Genomic DNA, 19,591 nt, shown 5'->3' on the forward strand with positions numbered 1-19,591 from the left:
AACATGTTTATATCTTATACTATTTTAATAAATAACACGTTTGACAATAATTTTTTAATTATTTTTTTTTATCAATTATGTAATACTGAAATGAATAGGCAGCATTTGGTAATTTTTAAAAATATTTTAACTATTTAGTTTCTTAGAATATTTTTTCCGGAGAGGTGTCAATAGCAACAAGACTTCCCGCGTAAAAATTTAAACGAGTACTTCTTGAAAAATGACGCACTCTACCGGCAAAAAAATCTGTCCCCTATATTGAGACCATTCGTTTAACATTACGTTAAGACTTCTTATATCTATACTTCGTGACAATTAAACATAATAAATCTGAACGTAAACATGAAGAAAAGTTACATGGTGTATATTTCATATTGTTTTTTAAATGTATGATAAATATGACGTTACTCGTTAAAAAATGAAAAGTTTGAGATTATGCGGCTTAGAAAAACATCGCTTTTACATGATATATCTGAATACAAGATATTAAAATGAATCCTTACGAAAAGAACCTAATTTATGTTGATTTCTCTTATTTCTTAGACACATCATTCACAGCGCCTTTTAGCGACTAAGATCGTTGTGATCGGGGCGAAAACGTCTTCATTACAACATTCACGACGACCCAGGTCAAGAGGTGGGTCGAAGTCAAAGATATGGAGGGGAGAAGAAACTTAGATGAGTGCGGATCCAAATTTATATGGACGCCGTGGAGCCTACATTTTGATTTTTACATGAGTTACAGCGTTGACAAATGTCTGTTATGAAATTATGGTACAGGTGTATCTAAATCATCAGATCTTCACAAATATTATGTTAAGCTAATCTATTTTCAACTATACATTTTAGAAGTATAGCTTTTATTCATCCAATAAGACACATATAGAATTATTTTTTTGAAGTAATTTTACTAAGAAATTGTCTGTACTTACTTAGAAATAGTCTAGGTCCAATAGCAACATCTCCACTACTATGTGTTTCAAGAAAAGCGTTCAAATGTTGCCACACCCTCGGTAACCAACCAAGTATAGCTGCTAGTTCTGGTTGTGGTCCTTGTTCAAGTTCTAATCCAGCTAATCGTCTTCTTAATACTCTTCCTAATAGTCCTCGAGCTGGTTCCATATGTGGCGCTACTAGTACCCATCGAAATCCATGTTGAAGTTGCAAGCTAGTTGCGGAGCAAGCACTTTGTGCCATTGTACCTAGAAGACAGGGAAGATTTCGGGGTAGAGAGCCTAAAGCATCCGCGAGTGTACCGGCTTTATGGAGATTATCCAAGACAACTACGCACGGTAGTACACTATTGTCACCACCTGCTGCTTGTTCGCTTAGATGAGTAAGGTATTGGCGCAATTCCTTACCGGACTTATTGTCGACACTGAAAAGAAATTAAATATCAATTTGTATATTTGATACATTTTACACGGTGAAGATGATTGGTGGAAAGAAGGTGGAAAGAAGTAATCATCATAAGAATACTAATAAATAGAAAATTACAAGATAAGGAAGGAACGAGATATCAGATGTCCCGAGCTTAACCATTTTCAAAAAATTAGAATTGATGAGCTTACGGGAAAAAATCTAAATATAGTGAAACAAAAATGACACAAATCAATAATGTTATTAACTACAAGCCGATAAGTGAACAGCAACAATAATTGAATAATGGGTTTATGGTTCAGTCCAAAATGGCAGTTGACCCTAACGTCATAAAACCTTAGGGTACAAAAAATTATTTCTAAAATTTTCTCTAGATCCTCAATTACTCAATATATAACCAAATTGACGGTTCTGCCATGGGAGCGTCCATTATTAACTGTTATAGTAAAATTAGTGATGAAAAATCTCGAGGCAACTGTCTCAAGCAAATTAGTATTATAAATGCAGTCTTTTGTAATAATTGTGATATTGTTTACATTTTTTAGAAAATAGACTGAAAATCATCTAAGCAATAAAGAACAATACATTAGAAAACATAGTATATTAAAATAACATAGATTTGATTATAAAAATTAAAAAAAATTTGAAGAAGTAAAATAGGAAAAAATAATAAAATTTTTTGAATTGGTTCAAATACATAATTATAAGAGATAAAAAAGTCAAACAATCTAAGTAAAGTTTAAAGTTCTATATTATAAAGTAATTAATTGGTAATTTTATATTGACAAGAAACTTCTGATCTCTTCTTTTTTCAAACTTTACTTTTCTTTATTTTGGAACCAACTGACACTCCTTTTTGTGATATAATAATTAAGGATAAAAATTTTTATTGTGGTTAAAACATGTATAATTATAAATAAAGGTTGTTAATATCAGTTTATATTTTGGAAAAGACCCAAATTAGACTCAAATATCAAGGTATGTAATTATCTATTAAAAGAGCCATTATTAACTAGAAGAGATCCAAAATCAAAACGATTTATGAGTGTATTTAGAATCTAGTATCTTTTTTCATGAAACGTTCCATAACTATAAACCCCACACATGTGTTATCTATAACGCACTTCAAGGTCAACCATATTTACAAGTTCGAATGGTTAACCTTTTGGTTGATTCAAAAGCCAGTAGTGGGAGTGTTTGTGTTCACAGTGCTTTTGATAGTAAATTTCAAACAGCTACGTACGAATTTTCATAATTTAGTTGATTCTTGATCCTTCAATATTTTTGATTTGAAGTAATGACAATATTTTTTATACATCGTCGTTGCACCTCCAAAAACTGCAATGTGCACTTTGGATAATTTTTAAATTATTTTTTATTTCTTATAAAAAAATTAGGATTCATGAAATAAAAATTATTGAATGATTTTATTTTTCGATGCAGCATTATATTTAAAAATCGGATATTTTCTATATAAATTATTTAATTAGTAAACTCAGCGGATTTTGGACGTTTTCACATGCACATAACTGTTTTCGTAAACTAAAGAAGCAAAATAATGAAGTACAATAAATCATTTGTTATAATTTCATTTAAATAAATTACATTATGATAATATTATAATAAAAAAATCGAGAACTCCAGTAAAGTTTATAAATAACAGAATCGACAATTCTCAATAAAATTCTTCTGTTTACGAGGATAGCCCCAGAAATACCTGGCTTGTCCTAGAGATGGCGGTAGTTGTTTGAAAAATACCACTGCATTAGAAAGTAGACAATCTATGCAGTTTGAGGACATCACGTTATTTAGTATTTGTTTAACATCCATCAATAGTGAACGTTTTCAGTGAATTTGTAAAAGTGGAAAAAATTAGTCATCGTTATGTGATACAATACTTTTATTTGAAAGGCTTAGCTCAACCAATAAAAAATATGAACTAGATTCTACTCTGAGTGAGAGTTTAAACGAGGCCATACGACCTGCGAGGACCAGCATCGCAGTGGTCGACCAAATGAGGTGACGACTCCAGAGATGTTGAAGAAACTCCACAAAGTGGTACTAGATGATCGTCGACTGAAAGTGCGCAGGTTAGCAGACATAGTAGGCATTTTAAAAAGAGCGGTACATCGCATATTAACTTAAAATTTGGACATGAGAAAGCTGTACGCAATATAGGTGTCGCGTTTGTTCACAATGGAATAAAAACCACGTCGTGAAGATGTTTCCATCGAGTGTTTGGCAATGTTTCACAGAAATAATGCCGAACTTTTGCTCAGTTTCATAACCATGGATGAAAAGTGGGTCTACAACTTCACACCCGAAACCAAAGAACAATCAAAACAATGGAGTGAAAAGGGAGAACCGGCTCCAAAGAAAGCAAAGACCGTTCCATCTGCAGGCAAGGTCATAGCATCGGTTTGTTGGGATGCGCGTGAGACTATCTTGAAAAAGGAAAAACTACCAAACGGCGAGTGTTATTCGCATTTATTGCAATTTTTGATCGACTTTTTTCAAGTACGATTTGTTCAATTTCAGTTGCTGCTAAAGCACAAAAGAGGGATAAAGTCGTTAGATGCAAAAGTACCATCAGCTTCATGCCGTACATAACAGTGTACGACCTTGTTATTATTCATGGTGAAGTTATGTATCTGGAGTTTTTGTTTACACAATTGTTTAGATACTAATAATTCCGGACAAAGTAGAATGCTTTGCACATCCATTGTGATCACCATTGTATTATCGGAGCACAATGAAATCGTATATTGCTTTGCTGTACGGGCTTCATCTTTTTTCTCTAAATGAAGATCTGCTTCATCGATATTCCCAGTAGTGGATTCGGCACAAGAATCAAACTGGTCCTTCCTAGGTTTTTATCGAGGTGTTCATTGAATAATTTTCTTTCTACTGCTGTTTTTCTATTTGCATCACACCATTTTTCCATTCTTTACAAACTTTGTACATTTGATTATATGGTCTGAATGTTGATTCAACAAAAATAAGTGACGTTAAGGGTCTGCAATAGTGACTTGGGACTTTTGGTAAATATCAATAACAGACTCAGAGATTGATTTAATAGCTTTGGAATTAAACTGTTCATTCTGTATTCTTTTCAATTATCTCGTTTGGGTATGTTTATTCTTTTTGTTAATTTTGATTTAATCATCTTGTCTTTCATTTATATTAGTTTCACTTAAACTACGTCCGTTAGTGCACTTACTTAAATTTACGTTATCTTGTACCCAGTTATTGAAAGCAACCTTTTTATTATGTGGAAAGTCGGTAAAAAGAACCGCCTCCAAACACGAACTCTTATTCCATTTTCATCTGGTAAATAGCAATCATATCCATTATGTTTAAGTGCCTGTCGTTGATTTGTTTCTTTTCTGCGTCTCATAATAATCGATCGAAAATCAACCAAGCATTTGATGTAATATTATTTGGAACTCCAACTTTCTAATTTCCATAACACACCAAAGTGTCGTTTCCTAATTTTTCTATTTATATTACCGCAAATAAAACTTAAACTCTTACGGATTCGTTTAGTTTCTTTATGAGAGAATGAATTCTCTTTTAAATTTCTTGCTTCATTTTGAATTTCAATGTATTCCTTTTCGAACTATTATAATTTTGTCCTCGTAGACGCAGCATTTTATGTTTTCATTTATATAACTAAAATACCAATTTCAGTTGATTTTACATCATCTTCACCAAATCAATGTGAGCTCTCGGCGATAAGATTATGATAGTTACTATTCAAAATCTTTTGCAAATAGATTTTTGTTCAATTGTGTGAATATTTTTCTCACATGTGTTTGAGAAAAGTTCATTTTCTTTGTAATATTTTGGGCTAAATGAATTTTCATTGAAATTTGTCTATATTACGTATTCACTAATTATTTATTCTCTCAGTCAAATATACAAGGTCTGGCTGTTTAATAACGAGACTGCTTACGAAAAAGCGAAAAAATTATAAAAATTATTCTATATTCGAATGTTCCTCTTCAATATACTCCCCTCCCCTCGCTACACAACTTTCCATACGTTTTTTCCATTAAACGAAGCAGTGCTGAAAGTCTTCTTTGGTGAGCTCCTTAAGGAGCTAGAAGCTGAAGATTCTAGATTCTAGAGGCACGTTTTTATTTAAGAGATTTGTTTTTTTAAGTAGAGGATGTTATACCATATTTCAATTTTTCATTTATTTGTTAATGGATTTATTCATTAAAATTAAATCCTGTATATAGGTGCTGGTGGTTTTATTTGGAAGCTGGTTTCAAGGTTCAAGAAATATAACAATAAAATAAAATAAAAACTCAACATCGTCATACATTGTTATCGGCACGAGATAAAAACGCGTTCGATTCAAACCGCTACTGCACAAATACTGTAATAGTGACGGAAATGTGTTTTGGGACGTGCATAGACAAGATATCTAGATACCCAACGCACTACTCATCTTGTACCCAACCCATCTAGGGCGCCTTCTGTTATTTAATAGCTAGACCTCGTAGTCACACGATCATGTTCTAATCTCATTAAAAGCTGGAATATTAATTGAACCTGCTTGCACATAGAGAGTTACTGCGCGCGTTTCAAATGGGTCAAAAAACGCGAAGTACAATACATTATTATTTTCTCCACATAAGGAAGACACACTTTTGCATATACACTTAGGGTGATTTATATTTTCGTTTATCTGTAACAAAAAACTTTTTCCACATTCAACTGATTTTCTATTGACAGAGTTTGATTCATTCGTTATATTAAAACACATTTCATTTTGGCAAAAAATCTAATATAGCTGATTTTGGAGGCGCAACGACGACATGTTCAACTGGCCTACTTTGAAGATCATCCCCGTTATATGCAACCAGCATCGTATCTTGGGTACAGCAATTCCACATATAACACAACAACGATAATCAATAGCATTCACATATTCTCCAAAGAATCATTTTGTCATCAACTAACTTCACCTCATGCATTCAAATGAAAGTTAATACAATAACTTACTTGAAAGTTGCTACTGCTTCGGCGGGATCTCTACCCAAACTCTGGGCGTGGAATTCGGCTAATCTAGTAGCTAAATGTGTTTTTCCCGTGCCTGGTGCACCGCAAAGTACTAATCTTCTATGTTCGGCTAATAATGAAACTAATCTTTGAGCTACTCCTTTTGGAATTAAGGCTTCGAAGGCTAAGGCTGCTACTGGTTGTAAAACGACATGCAAAGTTCCCACTCTTCCGACTGCATATCCGACAGGAAGAAGATCTGGCGGACCGGAATCGGGTTTACGCTCAGCTTCTCCTAGTTTATAACTAGCTATGGCGTCACTACCTGAAAATCAATTGTTTTTATCGTTTGTTACAACTGTTTATAGTTTGAAATAAATCAAAAAAACTTCTCGTAAGTTTATGACTTACCTAAACCAAGTCCACCTCCTGGATCTAATCGAGCGACATATTGTTTAAAGGCACGTCTTACAGAGTTGTCGAGTTGTGCCCAAGATGTCGAAGCGCCGATATTTGTATGTGCTATCGATATTTCTGTATTGGCATTATCATTTAAACCATCATACCCGTAATGTTCAGCATAATACCTGAAATAGCGAAAACATACTTTTAAATCTTATTTATAATAATTTGTACAACATTTAAAACTAGCCTCGATTTCAGGCAAAATTAAAATATTTTCGTAATAAAAATATTGGATATCGCATGCGACAGTTTCAAACGAGCAGAACGTGGGAGCGAGCCACGCAAGTATCATATGTATGAAGATAGATATTATCATCCCGCACCTTCACGAAGGGAGGCGCCATATTGTTTTTATATAAAACGTTTGAATTTACCGGTGCTATTAGGTTGGAAAATTCAAAAGGGGATTGAGGAGTATATATGTCTATAATTTCCAACATAAGCATCAAGTCTGTTTAGGTATTTATTGGAACGCAGAACCAGTTTGTTTAACCCATATTAAGAGAAACCACCGAACCAGCTTCGGTGGATGTTTTCAAATCACTGTATGAAGAGAACCATATGCTGTATAAGTGCTCCTTCAACGTCGAAAACAAGGAACTGAGATTCCCCACCTGAACCTTCGCAACAATTCCTCCGTTTCATTAGCAGACTTGGGCCTGGATTTTTTATGGAAGAGTATAATAACTCTACCCAACATGGCCAACAGTTTGCGTCGAATGGCTTTACGTAACATTATCAAAATGATACAATAAAGATCTGCTTCAGTGTGGTCAAGCTCCAAGTAGTCGATCAGGATATAATAACGATTCATTTTGGTACGTCCAAGCTCCAGACAATCGACCACAAAAGAATAACGATCTGCTTTGGTCTAGTCAAGCTCTAGGAAATCGATCAGGATAACATCGGATGTATTCCAGAATATAGTTAACTTTACAGACAGAGAGTTTCCATGTTTCCAAATTACAGTCTGAAGAGTACTTGTATGCTGAATAAATTCTCTTTCAACGTCCAACGTCGATAACAATAATCTGGACTGTAAGAGGGGTTATTTTAGATTTCCCACTCGAAGGTTCGCAACAAATTCTTCGTTTCTTTAGAAGTATTGAGCGTGGCTTTTTTATGGGAGAGTATAATATCTCTACACAACATGGCGTCGAATTTTGCGTCGGACGTAACATTAGCAAAATGATACAATAATGACCTGTTTAGGTCTGGCCTAGGTAAGTCCACGTAATCGGTCAGGATACAATAACGATTTGTTTGGGTCTGGTCACGCTTCTGGTAATCGGTTAGGATAACACAGGATGTAGCCCAAAATATGATTATCACCACTTTACAAACAGAGTTTCACCTAAAATTCGTTGTTACTGATCGAAGATGTAGCAAAATGATATAATAATGACCTGTTTTGGTCTGGCCAAGCCCAGGTAATCGATCAGGATACAATAACGATTTGTTTTGGTCTGGACACGCTTCTGGTAATAAGTCAGGATAACACCAGATGTAAGATGTATCCCGGAATATAGTCATCATCTCTTTACAGACGGAGTCTCACCTAAAATTTGTTGTTACCGATCGAAGGTTTAGCAAAATGATACAATAATGACATGTTTTGGTCTGGCCAAGCTCCAGGTAATCGATCAGGATACAATAACGATTTGTTTTGGTCTGGTCACGTTTCTGGTAATAGGTCAGGATAACACCAGATGTAAGATGTATCCCGGAATATGGTTATCATCTCTTCACAGACGGAGTCTCACCTAAAATTTGTTGTTACTGATCGAAGGTTTAGCAAAATGATACAATAATGACCTGTTTTGGTCTGGCCAAGCTCCAAGTAATCGATCAGGATACAATAACGATTTGTTTTGGTCTGGTCACGCTTTTGGTAATAAGTATAAGTATAACAGAGATAAGATGTATCCCGGAATATGGTTATCTTCACTTTACAAACGGAGTGTTACCTAAAATTCGTTGTTGCTGATGGAAGGCGCTTCCTAGTTTCTTGTATACAAATTCCATTAAATATCGCAATACATAACAAACCATAGGCATGCCAGCTCTAACGAGAGTTGCCCTTTGGTTATTTTAGACAATTGATGTCCCATTAAAGAGCTTAGTCATGTGATCTCTGTTATATTGAGGTATTCAATATTCTGTCTGCTTGATTGAAAAGAGTGAACCCATTTCAATACATGCATGCTGCCTTCTCATTGCTTTTTCACTATAAAATTCCAAAATATGTGTCTAAATGTCAGTTGTGAGGACATTATTTGTTCATAAAAAACTAATGATTGCTCATCCACTTTCACTACATACTTATACACAAGCTGTATGACAAGTTGAACCACTGTCCCTCTTTGTAGGAGTACAATTTTTTCACAATATTCGGTTTTCCTAGCGTTTTTCTTATCCTCCCTTGCGTACATATTAATCTTTGAACTATTTAGTTAGGGAAAAATATTATAATACAAATCAGTCATCATAGGCTGCATTTTTTTGTAGTAAAATTGTATTTCAAATATAAAATCTATGTTTCCAATATTTACAAACTATCTACAAGTGGTGCTTTGAGGTTAGGTGAGAAAAAAACAATACATTTTGGATTTTATAATATACACGACTTTTAACCGCCATATTTCTCGAGAAGAAAATATCTTTTCGCGTTTGAATTTTGATACTAATATTTACTACTTATATAAATACATAGTTATGATGTATTCGAGCCTCTCGCGTGTAAGTATTGGGCACCCACCGTTAACGTGATCCGCGGCATTGTGGAAAGTCTTTGTAGCCTATAGCATGAAGATGATTTTTTCAATGTCCGGTTTAGAGACCAGCCACCAGTTGTATTTCGCTCCTGTTTAAGCAGAGCAGTTTATTGATTATACAGGTAAGCGTGTCTCAGGATAGGTGTTTCCATTAATCTCCGTAAAAACTGTCTTGCGAACAGACGTCTCCGAGATGTGATGGCTACACTCTTGTCTTATCCTGATCCATTATTTTCACTCTTAGAATATTAGAGCCATTTTACATACACGGTACAAGTAATACTGTAATTTCCCATTGTCAAATCCCAAAAGCTATTTTTTTTCATACATTACAGTTTATAATATTACTGGTGGAATTTGTATTAAAATTAAAACAAAGTTTCCAAAAGAAGAGTTTTGACTATGTTGTCAAAATGTCATTTAACTATTAACCTTACTAATTTGTATTTTGCGTATAGTTGAAAACTAGGTCAAATATATCAACTTACTTTTCAAAACTTTGTGGCTGACCCAAATAAACTGATATCGCTATTCGTTTACCATCGGTTTCTACTTCTGGTGTTGGATCCTCGGTAGGAATGAGGTCACTTAAGGCGTCAATGCTATTACTGCTTCTCGTATCTGTTAAATCTGTCGGTAAATTAGTCGTACCCGTTACCATCCTTTGTAACCGTTCGTTATTCTGTTTCAAACTTAGCATTTCGCTCTAGAACAAAAAAAAACATCTCATTAGTTCAAAATTATTTTTCAAACTTTAGTAAGAAATATTTTTTATGCTGGGTTCATATAGAATAAAATAAGAGAAGAGAAAATGCAGGATGACATGACTTAAGATGACTTAAAATAAAATATTTTTTTAAATAAGACAATAACGAATGAAAAATATTAGTACAAGGTTGGCAACTAAGTACTTTCGCTTTTTACTGATAGAGAGCGTTGCTTTATTTTTCCACCACATCGAAAGCTGAAAAACAACAAAAAAATATTTGGATTACAAAGATGTTGTCTTTTTAGAGCTGCTTCCAAGGAACTAAACGATCAATTCTGATGTTTTCTATCATTAATTAATGAAACTGGATGAAGCAATCTAAGAAAAACGGCCAGAATTGTCAAATCGGAAAATTTTAGAGTTCCACCATGATGATGCAAGGCTTCACACATCTTTGGCAACTCGTGGAAAATTATTGGAGCTTGGCTGGGGAGTGATGCCACATCCATATAGCCCTATTCTGGCACCATCTGATTTGAAGTTTGCAGAATTCTTTCAATGGTCACACTTTCACAAATGACGATGGCCTTCAATCACACCTAGTTTAGTTTTTGCTGATAAGAAATTTTATGAGCGCGGAATCATGAAGCTGAAAGAAAGATTGCAAGAGGTCCTAAAAGGTCCTTGAGCAAAATATATAATTGATTAAAAACTATTCTTTGTTTATTTTATGCTATAAAACCGAAATAACTTTGCCACCAACCAATATTATTGTGAAAAAAGCATCTGGTGCTCTCGATGTACGAGAAATATGGAACAAAGCGCCTCTTTTTAGTTTGATGTGCTCAGAAGCGTGCTTTTTAGTTTTTTAACTATATTTAATTTTCAATTTTTAGTTTCCTATGTTATGAAAGCGTGTTTTTTAAACTATATTTATTTTCCACTTCCAAGTTCGATTTATTGTCAAAAACTTTTTCTGTGAGTTCCAGTCATTAGTATTGTAAATCTCAAACAGAGGGTGTACGGATGTAAAATTCTACTTGAACAACATAATAAAATTTAAGGTGTTTAATTCTTAAGTAATACTGATGCAGGTAGTATAGTAAATCTCCAAAAGAGGGTAGACAGTTGTAAAATTTGTTTCGATGTTAAAGGAAAATTTGCAGTGATAACTCGGGTAATAAACACAATTAAAGTGGTGGGATATACTAACAGTAATAAGCCACAAAGGTGAGTTACAAATACCCAAACAAACAGGCTCACATACAGGTGAACCTAATATAAGCGTGTTAACAAGAGGGTATTTAACACAAAGCTCTGTTGTTAAATCAGCGAAACGACTGCTCTATAAAGGAGTCTTGATGGGGGCAAAAGAGCTTTAAATAGTACAGAGATATGGATAGTATCGTAGACAGGAACGACTTGTCAGATATTAACCTAGAATCCACTCATTTGTTTAATAAGAATTGTCTTTTTGACAGTATTAGTAACAAGCTTCATCCTATCAAGAGGCAAAGTTTTCTCCTTAAAGCTACCTCAAGTATCATTCAGTAAAGTTTTTACCTCTTTACATCCTTCTATTTCAAAAATCTCCAAAAATAAAAAAAGTTATGATATTTCTTGAGTTATATTTACAAACCCACAGACTAGTGTTTAGGTTTGGAATGTATGGGGAAAATTTGTCAACACGATAATGTCACGACTTTCGGAGAATGCGTTTCCAACTAACATAAAATGGAAAGATAAAAGTTTCCTGAAAGTATATTATTTTGTTTTTCAGGAATGTATTATTACGAACTCGTCCACTGACGTAGACTGTGAAGCTAATTCTGTTCTATTATGTTAATAGAATTTGAAGTTTGACGGATGTGGCAGGAATTTCCTTATATTGTTTTTTTATAACTTACTTACAGTATGTTATGGCCGTTTTTAAAGAATCAATTTTAAAGAAGCCATTGTTATTTGTTTGCGGCAAATTAGAGGTTTCGAACATTCTGTATATGAATAACTATAAATACATAACAGTCAGTAAATAATTGAATGCCATATGCATCAGAAAAAGTAAATGATGATTTTGAAGTTAGTAAATAGTCAAGTATTAGTGTATAATTTACTAAATTGTGAATAGTTTAGTGTTTAGTGCATAGGTTAATGTATTTAAAATTAGTTTATAAATAAATTAAGTAAATAATGTATAAAATATGTATAAAATCACCACACTGTTATAAACTGTTTAAAAAAAATTAGAAAAAAACCTTATAGTGTCAACGCCAGTCTGTCCCTTAAAGTTAATTCTCATTTTTTATTTTATTTATTATTTTCTGTTATCTTATGTTATTTTTATTTCCCAGCTTAAGTATATCCGAACGTTCATTTTTTGTGACGGCTATTTACAGCGTCACGTTAGGAACAATGTCACTTTCAACGGGACCGTTAATAAAAAACTGTTTAAATGTACTTAATTCTTGAGCTATTCAGTATATATGATGATGTAATATAACAGGTAGGCTGAAAAGTTCGTAGGCTAGGATAGAAAATATCTTCTTAATAGACTTTGATTTCATTACCCAATATTTGTTGCCTTCAAGGTCCATATAACGATTATAGTGGTTAAACAATTTTTCGATACCATTTTATAGTACGATTTGTCATTAGTATCAAAATAGGCTTCAGTTTCGACGATAACCTCTTCATCGGCGCAAAATTTCTATCCAGCGAGCATTCTCTTTAGATCTGAGAACAGGAGAAAAGTCGATGAGGACCAGATCTTGAGAATACGGTGGATGCGGAAACAAACAGAATACTTACTACGGTTCATCACGTGTAGTCCACTCTGCTGTCTAAAATATTCATTCACGATATGTCGAACACGTTCCTTTAATATCTTTATGATCGCAGCTATTTCAATCAGCTTCATTTTACAGTGATCCTAAATTTTTGTGGACTTTTTTGATATCTTTGTCAGTAACAGTCTCTTTGATGCATCCACTGCATGCATCACCCTCAGTGCTCATTTCACCTCGTTTAAATTCGGGAAACCACTTCTAAACGTTTTATTTTTCTGGGTTAAAGACCGGATAATAATAATAATCCAATTCTTAGCTTCAATGGTATTTTTGTTGGCAAAAAACAATGCTTTAATATCACACGCAAAGATGTTTCAATCAAAATGTTAAAACTCACAAATTGATAGTGGGGCAGCGGTCAACTTTATACATGCGTCTTTTGATGATTAGGGCTAAGTGATAATCATACGGATTTAATACTTGTAGCGCCATTTATTGGTCAGACTACCTCTAATTTTGATGTGTGATGAAGATCTTTACGATCAACGAAACAACGAAAAATTTCAGGGGCCGTGAATTTCCCCTTCGACCCAATTAAGTATAATACTCACTCTCATTTTCATAACTGTATCTTTTAAACTTTCCAATTGATGAGCAGAACTCAATGCTTCTAATCGAATGTCTGTTAATACCAAATCTTTTTCTCGAAGTTGTTTCTGAAGTTCTACTACTTCCAAACCGGGATCTGTAGTTTGGACGGGTGGCGGACTGTGAGCCCTTTCTTCCGTCGTATCACTTTGACATTGTACTTTGGTGACTTTGGCATTTCGTGAAAAAGCTTTGGTGAATGAGCTCCGTAACCAACCTTTCTTTTTCTTTTTGTCGTGTTTATCTAGGCTGCAAGCGGATGAAAGACTAGATACGCTATCAGAAGAAGGTTGTCTGGCTAGACTGGAGCCTATACCAGCTTGGATGGATTGAGCACGAAGGGCGTCCATAGCCTGTCGTAGTTCTTGAAGTTCTGCTTCCTGAAATAAGTGTCTAAATTAGTATTACATAGTAAAGTGAACTAGGTATATTTTTTCCAATATCAATTGCAGCAGACAGTTAGGCGAGGAACAATTCATATTTCATAAATACGCACGGAACTTATAACAAATTAATAGATAAAAATAATGTTTACTCCTCGTATAAAATTCGGTAAACATCTAACAAACCGTCAGTCCACGTGGACTCCACGTGGCAGGAAATATTCCTGCCAGAGACAGTCTGCAAAAGCAGTGGCTTCGTTTGGTGAGATTTATTTAATTCATAAATTTCTTTAAATAAATAGAAATATGGCGTTCTCTAGACCATGGGAGAATGAAGAAAATGAAATTGCACAGTGTAGTGAGAATAAAAGCATATATGAATTTAATAATAAAGATTTAGATATACAAAAACAGCAAGTTATTTTAAATATATTCGAATGTTTAAAAAAGGAAAATATTCAGCTATCTCATAATGCTATCATAATAAGAATTGCTGAATGAACTAGAGTAAATAAATTTTCCATGTACCCAGTAGTCATGAAAGAGGTTGCTGAGGATCATTTACAGAACCGAAAAACATGTAAAGAAAAACTTAAATCAGTTAACAAAACTACTCAAGATTTTATACGTAGGACATTAGAAGAAATACAGCAAAAGGTAGCAGAATATCCAGAATACAATTATACCAGTTTAGACATTGCGTCAAGTTTTGTCAGCATGTGGTTTTAAACACAAAAAACTAAATAAACGGATGACAATAACCGAATCGTTAAGGATAGTTCGATGGCGACAAGATGATTTGCGTCAGATAAAAGACTATCAAAGTTTTAATAGACAAATGGGGTACAAAAAGTGCTCAGTTCACGTCTGGTACCCTGTTTAAATCAAACTCCCTTATAGGCAGGTACATTTTACTCGTCTATTTACAATTTATAATTTAATATTTAGTAGTAGCAAGTAAACGAGGTATAATAATGATTTTTTTCTAAGTTCTATGTACGACTAAAATAAAGTGTATGTATCTAAATAACGTCGTATAATGCAGTCCAATTTATAATGATTCGATTGTTTTTTAGTTTTTATAATTTGCAATTGATATTGGACGAACTATAATAGAATAAGTGACAAATATATATATACAGGTTGGACGCCAGTCTTTGTATGGTTTCTAGTGTGTTTCGTTCTTAGAAAAGTAACGAAATGTATTGAATATAAGATTTTTTAGATGGAACGATAATTATTGAAACTGAAAGTTTTCTGGGATCTAGGTTTGTGTCGACAGAATAATTCATTTTTTGCAGGAATGAAAAGCTGACGTGTTTCTTATTGACTTATTTCCGACGGATCCTTTTAATTTAGACAACTTTATGCTATAATAAGATATTTAATTATTAGAGATCAAATTCCAACAACAATTACTTCATTAAATCAATAATTTGTTGGGATTTTTTCTATTTAGAGATATTTCATATTGAATTGCTCTGATATGAGAAAATTTTCCTCTACAGTGCTTGGATTGGGATGTTTCTAAGTGATTATTATGCGCGCGACGACACGTATATATGTATGTATGGTCTTTGACCTAAAACGGCTCAATGGAAATAAATTATCTAAGCAAATGGATGGAGGGGCGGTTACAGCTGTGGTTGTGTTATTTCTTCTATCTCTATCGTCAGCAATTTGGCGGTTGAATGAGATCATCAGGTTACAGAGAGACTGCAGTAAACCTATAACACAGATCTACGGGGAAAATTCGGGAGTTTGTAGCAAGCCGTTGCTCAGCAGTTAAAGGGGGATAGGCCAGTTTCTTTTCGAGGAGAAGGGTGATCTGGCAGACCAGGGGTAAATAGGATATTCTAGTCGATTAAATAATACGAATTACGTAAAGATGTTAAAAATACTAAGAAGAAACAACTAGTGAACACACTGTTTATACTACCACTACACGAACACTCCAATGACACTGTCTAACGCGCGTTTCAATGACCAAGTGATCGTCTTCAGAGATTCCAGATAAACTTAGTAAACTTCTAAAGACGATAGATTGGTTATCAGACAGTGTAATTATGAGTGTTGGTGTAGTAGTGTATTCAGTATGAATATCACCAACGGTTCCGAAAAATCCTAATTGCGGAACCACTACATCAAAAACGGGAAAAAGGAAACAAAGTTCAATTTTTGCAAAAGTACGACGAATTCATCAAAAAAGTAGTAGCTTTCAATGATAAATATCTGACGGTTTGCAAAAAATACCTATTTTGTTTTATCTTATCAACTACTCTGGTATTTGGAGAAGGCCCAAAGTGTTTAAAGTATATCTTAAATAAGGACTGGATCACGCGGATCAGAATACATGTTTCAAGTTTTCAATTAATTGGAAAAATTAGACTTCAAATTTCAATAGCGAAAAACGCCCGACTTCCATGAAGTATGAAAACAAACTCTTGCAAATATGAGAAATCTGGTTTCACTCAAAAATTATCCAGTAAACAGACACGTCGTATTCAGTGGATCACAAATGTATTTGATGGGTTTTTAGAGAATCGTGATATTTATTGAATCATCACTCAAAGAAAATTTTAAAAGTTGTTAAAATTTTTATCGTTTTCAATTAGTTTGTACGAGACACTTCTGTGACATCTGGTATCTTTTATTTTAAACATTAAAGCAACAAACAAACAATGACGAATTAATACTGTCCAACGAACTAAGATCACGACACAAGCTGTCCCCCATATACGAGGGTTGACTAATAATTCTTCGAACCCAATCTGAAGATAGCAACACTACGCCTAGGCAAATGAAAGAGGAGTTAGACACTATGTAGGATGACTCACCACCATAATTTACATAAAATTCAAATGTAACTTTATCAATTTGACTGACGAAGAGAGATCTGGACTGCCATAAATCGATACTATCGATTAAGGTTAGTGAGATAGGAAAGGTTATTGGCATATAAAAAGAACTCATTTACCATAGACTGACGGAACTTGAATCCACAACTGCACTCATGAAATGAAAAAAACATTTGAGATAATAGATTGCAAAGGGGAAGCAGCTTCTAAAAAGGCAAAGTCGGTTCAATCAGTAGGAAGAGTGATGACGACCCTTTTTTGGCATTGTGGTAATGGACTATTTTCCAAAAATTAACAGAAGTAAACGAATAAATTACAAAAAGCGACCGAATTCGAAATAACAGGCGCAACGCAATGACTTTACACAGGAGGGATAGCTTAGCGCAATAAAAACAACGCTGGCCTTTCGAGCGGTCAAGGACGAACGATCGTGCGGTCATCAGTGCAGAATCGGCAGCGACTAGTGAGGTTATAGATATGATTTAACGAATTTTTTTCAGTTTTTAGAAACTGTTTTACAATTTTTATTACATTTTAACGACATAAGTGTGGTAATATACTCTGAAGAAAATTTCTACTTTGAACAATATCATAAAACTGGGAACCTGGAGTGGTGAAAAGATTGATAAATAAGATAAAAAAGTAGGGAGATATACCTTACAAAATCATTCATGACAAATTTAAAAAGAAAACTTGTGATGACAATGTATACAGAAGAAAAATTCGCAAGCTAAAAAAACTGATAAATTAATATCAATCACTAGGATTCTATTTTATAATAAAATAAAGGGTCCGCGGTGTCCTGTTTTCTAACCTTAAAGTTTCACTAACAGGAGAGATAGATTCATCAGGGGAGGGCGTTATCCATATGTAAGTTCTTATTTTAAGGAGAAAGAAGGCAACTATTATTTGGAAGGGTTCAAAAGGAGACTGAGTTGAAAAATAAGTATGATTATTTAAGAAACGTTTTGTTTCTTTATTAGGCCGAAAACTCGTAACAAAATGAGAAATTTCTAAATAAATAGATAGAATGGTGTGAAATTTTGCTGTAAATTTGTTATTTTGCAGATTTACTGATAACTGCCTATTGCCGGATTTTTTAAATGTGAACAAAATATGTGTATGTTGACCAAATTTTTATTTTTATATGGAGAATCAAATTTTATAACGGTAACCTATAAATATCTCTTTAGTTAAAAAAATCGTTTGTTGTGTTTATTGGATACTAAACATTTACCTTTTTCTCCGATGTAGCGGTCAAATGTTGAAGTCTCTGAGTCATCGAGGTTAGACTCTGCTCGAAAGCCGATACTACATGAGCCTGAAACAAACAGAATATAAATAAATTTTCAATATATCATCATCATCATCATCATCATCATCATCAAGCCTTTCAATCCTTTGGATTATGGCTATAGCTTATAGCGCTTTAAAATCCTCTTTTGAGGTGGATTACTCCTCGGTTTTTATTTTTATTTAATTTATAGTTTATCATTTGTTTTGGCTGCTTTTGTTATTATTTTCCATTCCTTCCGGTTCTGACATTTTTCTCTCCAGTTCTCTATATTAAGTGCTCTTATGTCCTCTATTTCATTTCTCCAAGTATTTCTCGGTCTGCCTCCTCACCTTTTCTACAATGGGGTCCATTGCGTTATTCTTTTGACAATTTCATTTGGTTTTCTTTTCATTATATGCCCAGCCCAGTTGAGTCTTTGTACTTTTATATATCTCACTATATTTTCCTTTCCCAGCTCTTCACTATTTCTTCGTTCTTCTTTGGTCTCCTTTCTCCCTTCTGTTTTATGATCGGACCTGTTATAGTTCTCATTATCTTTCTCTCGGTTCTTTCAAGTTCTTCTTCCCTTTTGTTGATTACTGTTGTTTCCATCGCATACGTGTTTACTAGTCTTATTAGGGTTTCGTACATTTTTTTTCCTTATATTTTTATTTTTTAATAGGTTTTAGTTTTTTCCATAGGTTTAATAGTCTTTTTTGTATCCTTTCCTTTATACTGTCTTTGGTTGTTCGTCCCAACGTTATTCGTAGTTAGTTGAAGGTCGATATTGTTTCAAAATTGTATTTGTTAGTTGGTTTGATCTCTCTTTAGTTTTCCCCCTATTTTCATATATTTTTTTAATGATTTTTCCTGCATTTATTTTTAGTCCGTAATTTATTGCTTCTTCTTCTTCTTACTTATCTCAATATATACAGTTCATTATTAAACTGGGAAACTCTAGCAACGTTTAATAAAAAAATTGGTACAGTTGCAAAAGCAAAGTATTCAAATGTTATATAATGTCTACACTAATTGTCTTTCAAAAATAAGTTTTATATAAATGTTTATGTTATCTATTGTGTCTGGGACTTGTTCAAATGGAAATTTGTGTTAATTCTTTATTTTTATAATTTTGCGGATTATCCGCGAAAGTCGCGCCATTCAATTTCGCGGTTAATCGGTTCTTCAAGCTTACTTGTAATAACGAACATTGGCATGAAGTCAGTGGAGTTATTGGTATGTAGAACGAACTAGAATTTATTTTTTCGCACGTTAATTTTTTGAGATAATTTCCAAGATGTC

The 19,591-nt window shown here is 33.7% G+C and overlaps 1 protein-coding gene across 1 annotated transcript in view; it reads right to left on the bottom strand.

Annotated features, from left to right (window-relative positions):
* Positions 1 to 19,591, bottom strand: part of LOC130449291 (protein sickie) — a 564,400-nt gene that overhangs the window by 13,461 nt on the left and 531,348 nt on the right. Inside the window, exons 14-19 of the mRNA XM_056787013.1 lie at positions 18,251 to 18,334; positions 13,736 to 14,152; positions 10,118 to 10,335; positions 6,802 to 6,977; positions 6,394 to 6,715; positions 933 to 1,378 (exon numbers count right to left, since the gene is read on the bottom strand). Of these exons, the coding sequence (XP_056642991.1) occupies positions 933 to 1,378; positions 6,394 to 6,715; positions 6,802 to 6,977; positions 10,118 to 10,335; positions 13,736 to 14,152; positions 18,251 to 18,334 (1,663 nt within the window). The remainder of the gene's footprint in view (positions 1 to 932; positions 1,379 to 6,393; positions 6,716 to 6,801; positions 6,978 to 10,117; positions 10,336 to 13,735; positions 14,153 to 18,250; positions 18,335 to 19,591) is intronic.

The sequence above is a fragment of the Diorhabda sublineata genome, chromosome 10 (assembly GCF_026230105.1).
Source record: "Diorhabda sublineata isolate icDioSubl1.1 chromosome 10, icDioSubl1.1, whole genome shotgun sequence".
In the NCBI taxonomy this organism is placed as follows: Eukaryota; Metazoa; Arthropoda; class Insecta; order Coleoptera; family Chrysomelidae; genus Diorhabda; species Diorhabda sublineata.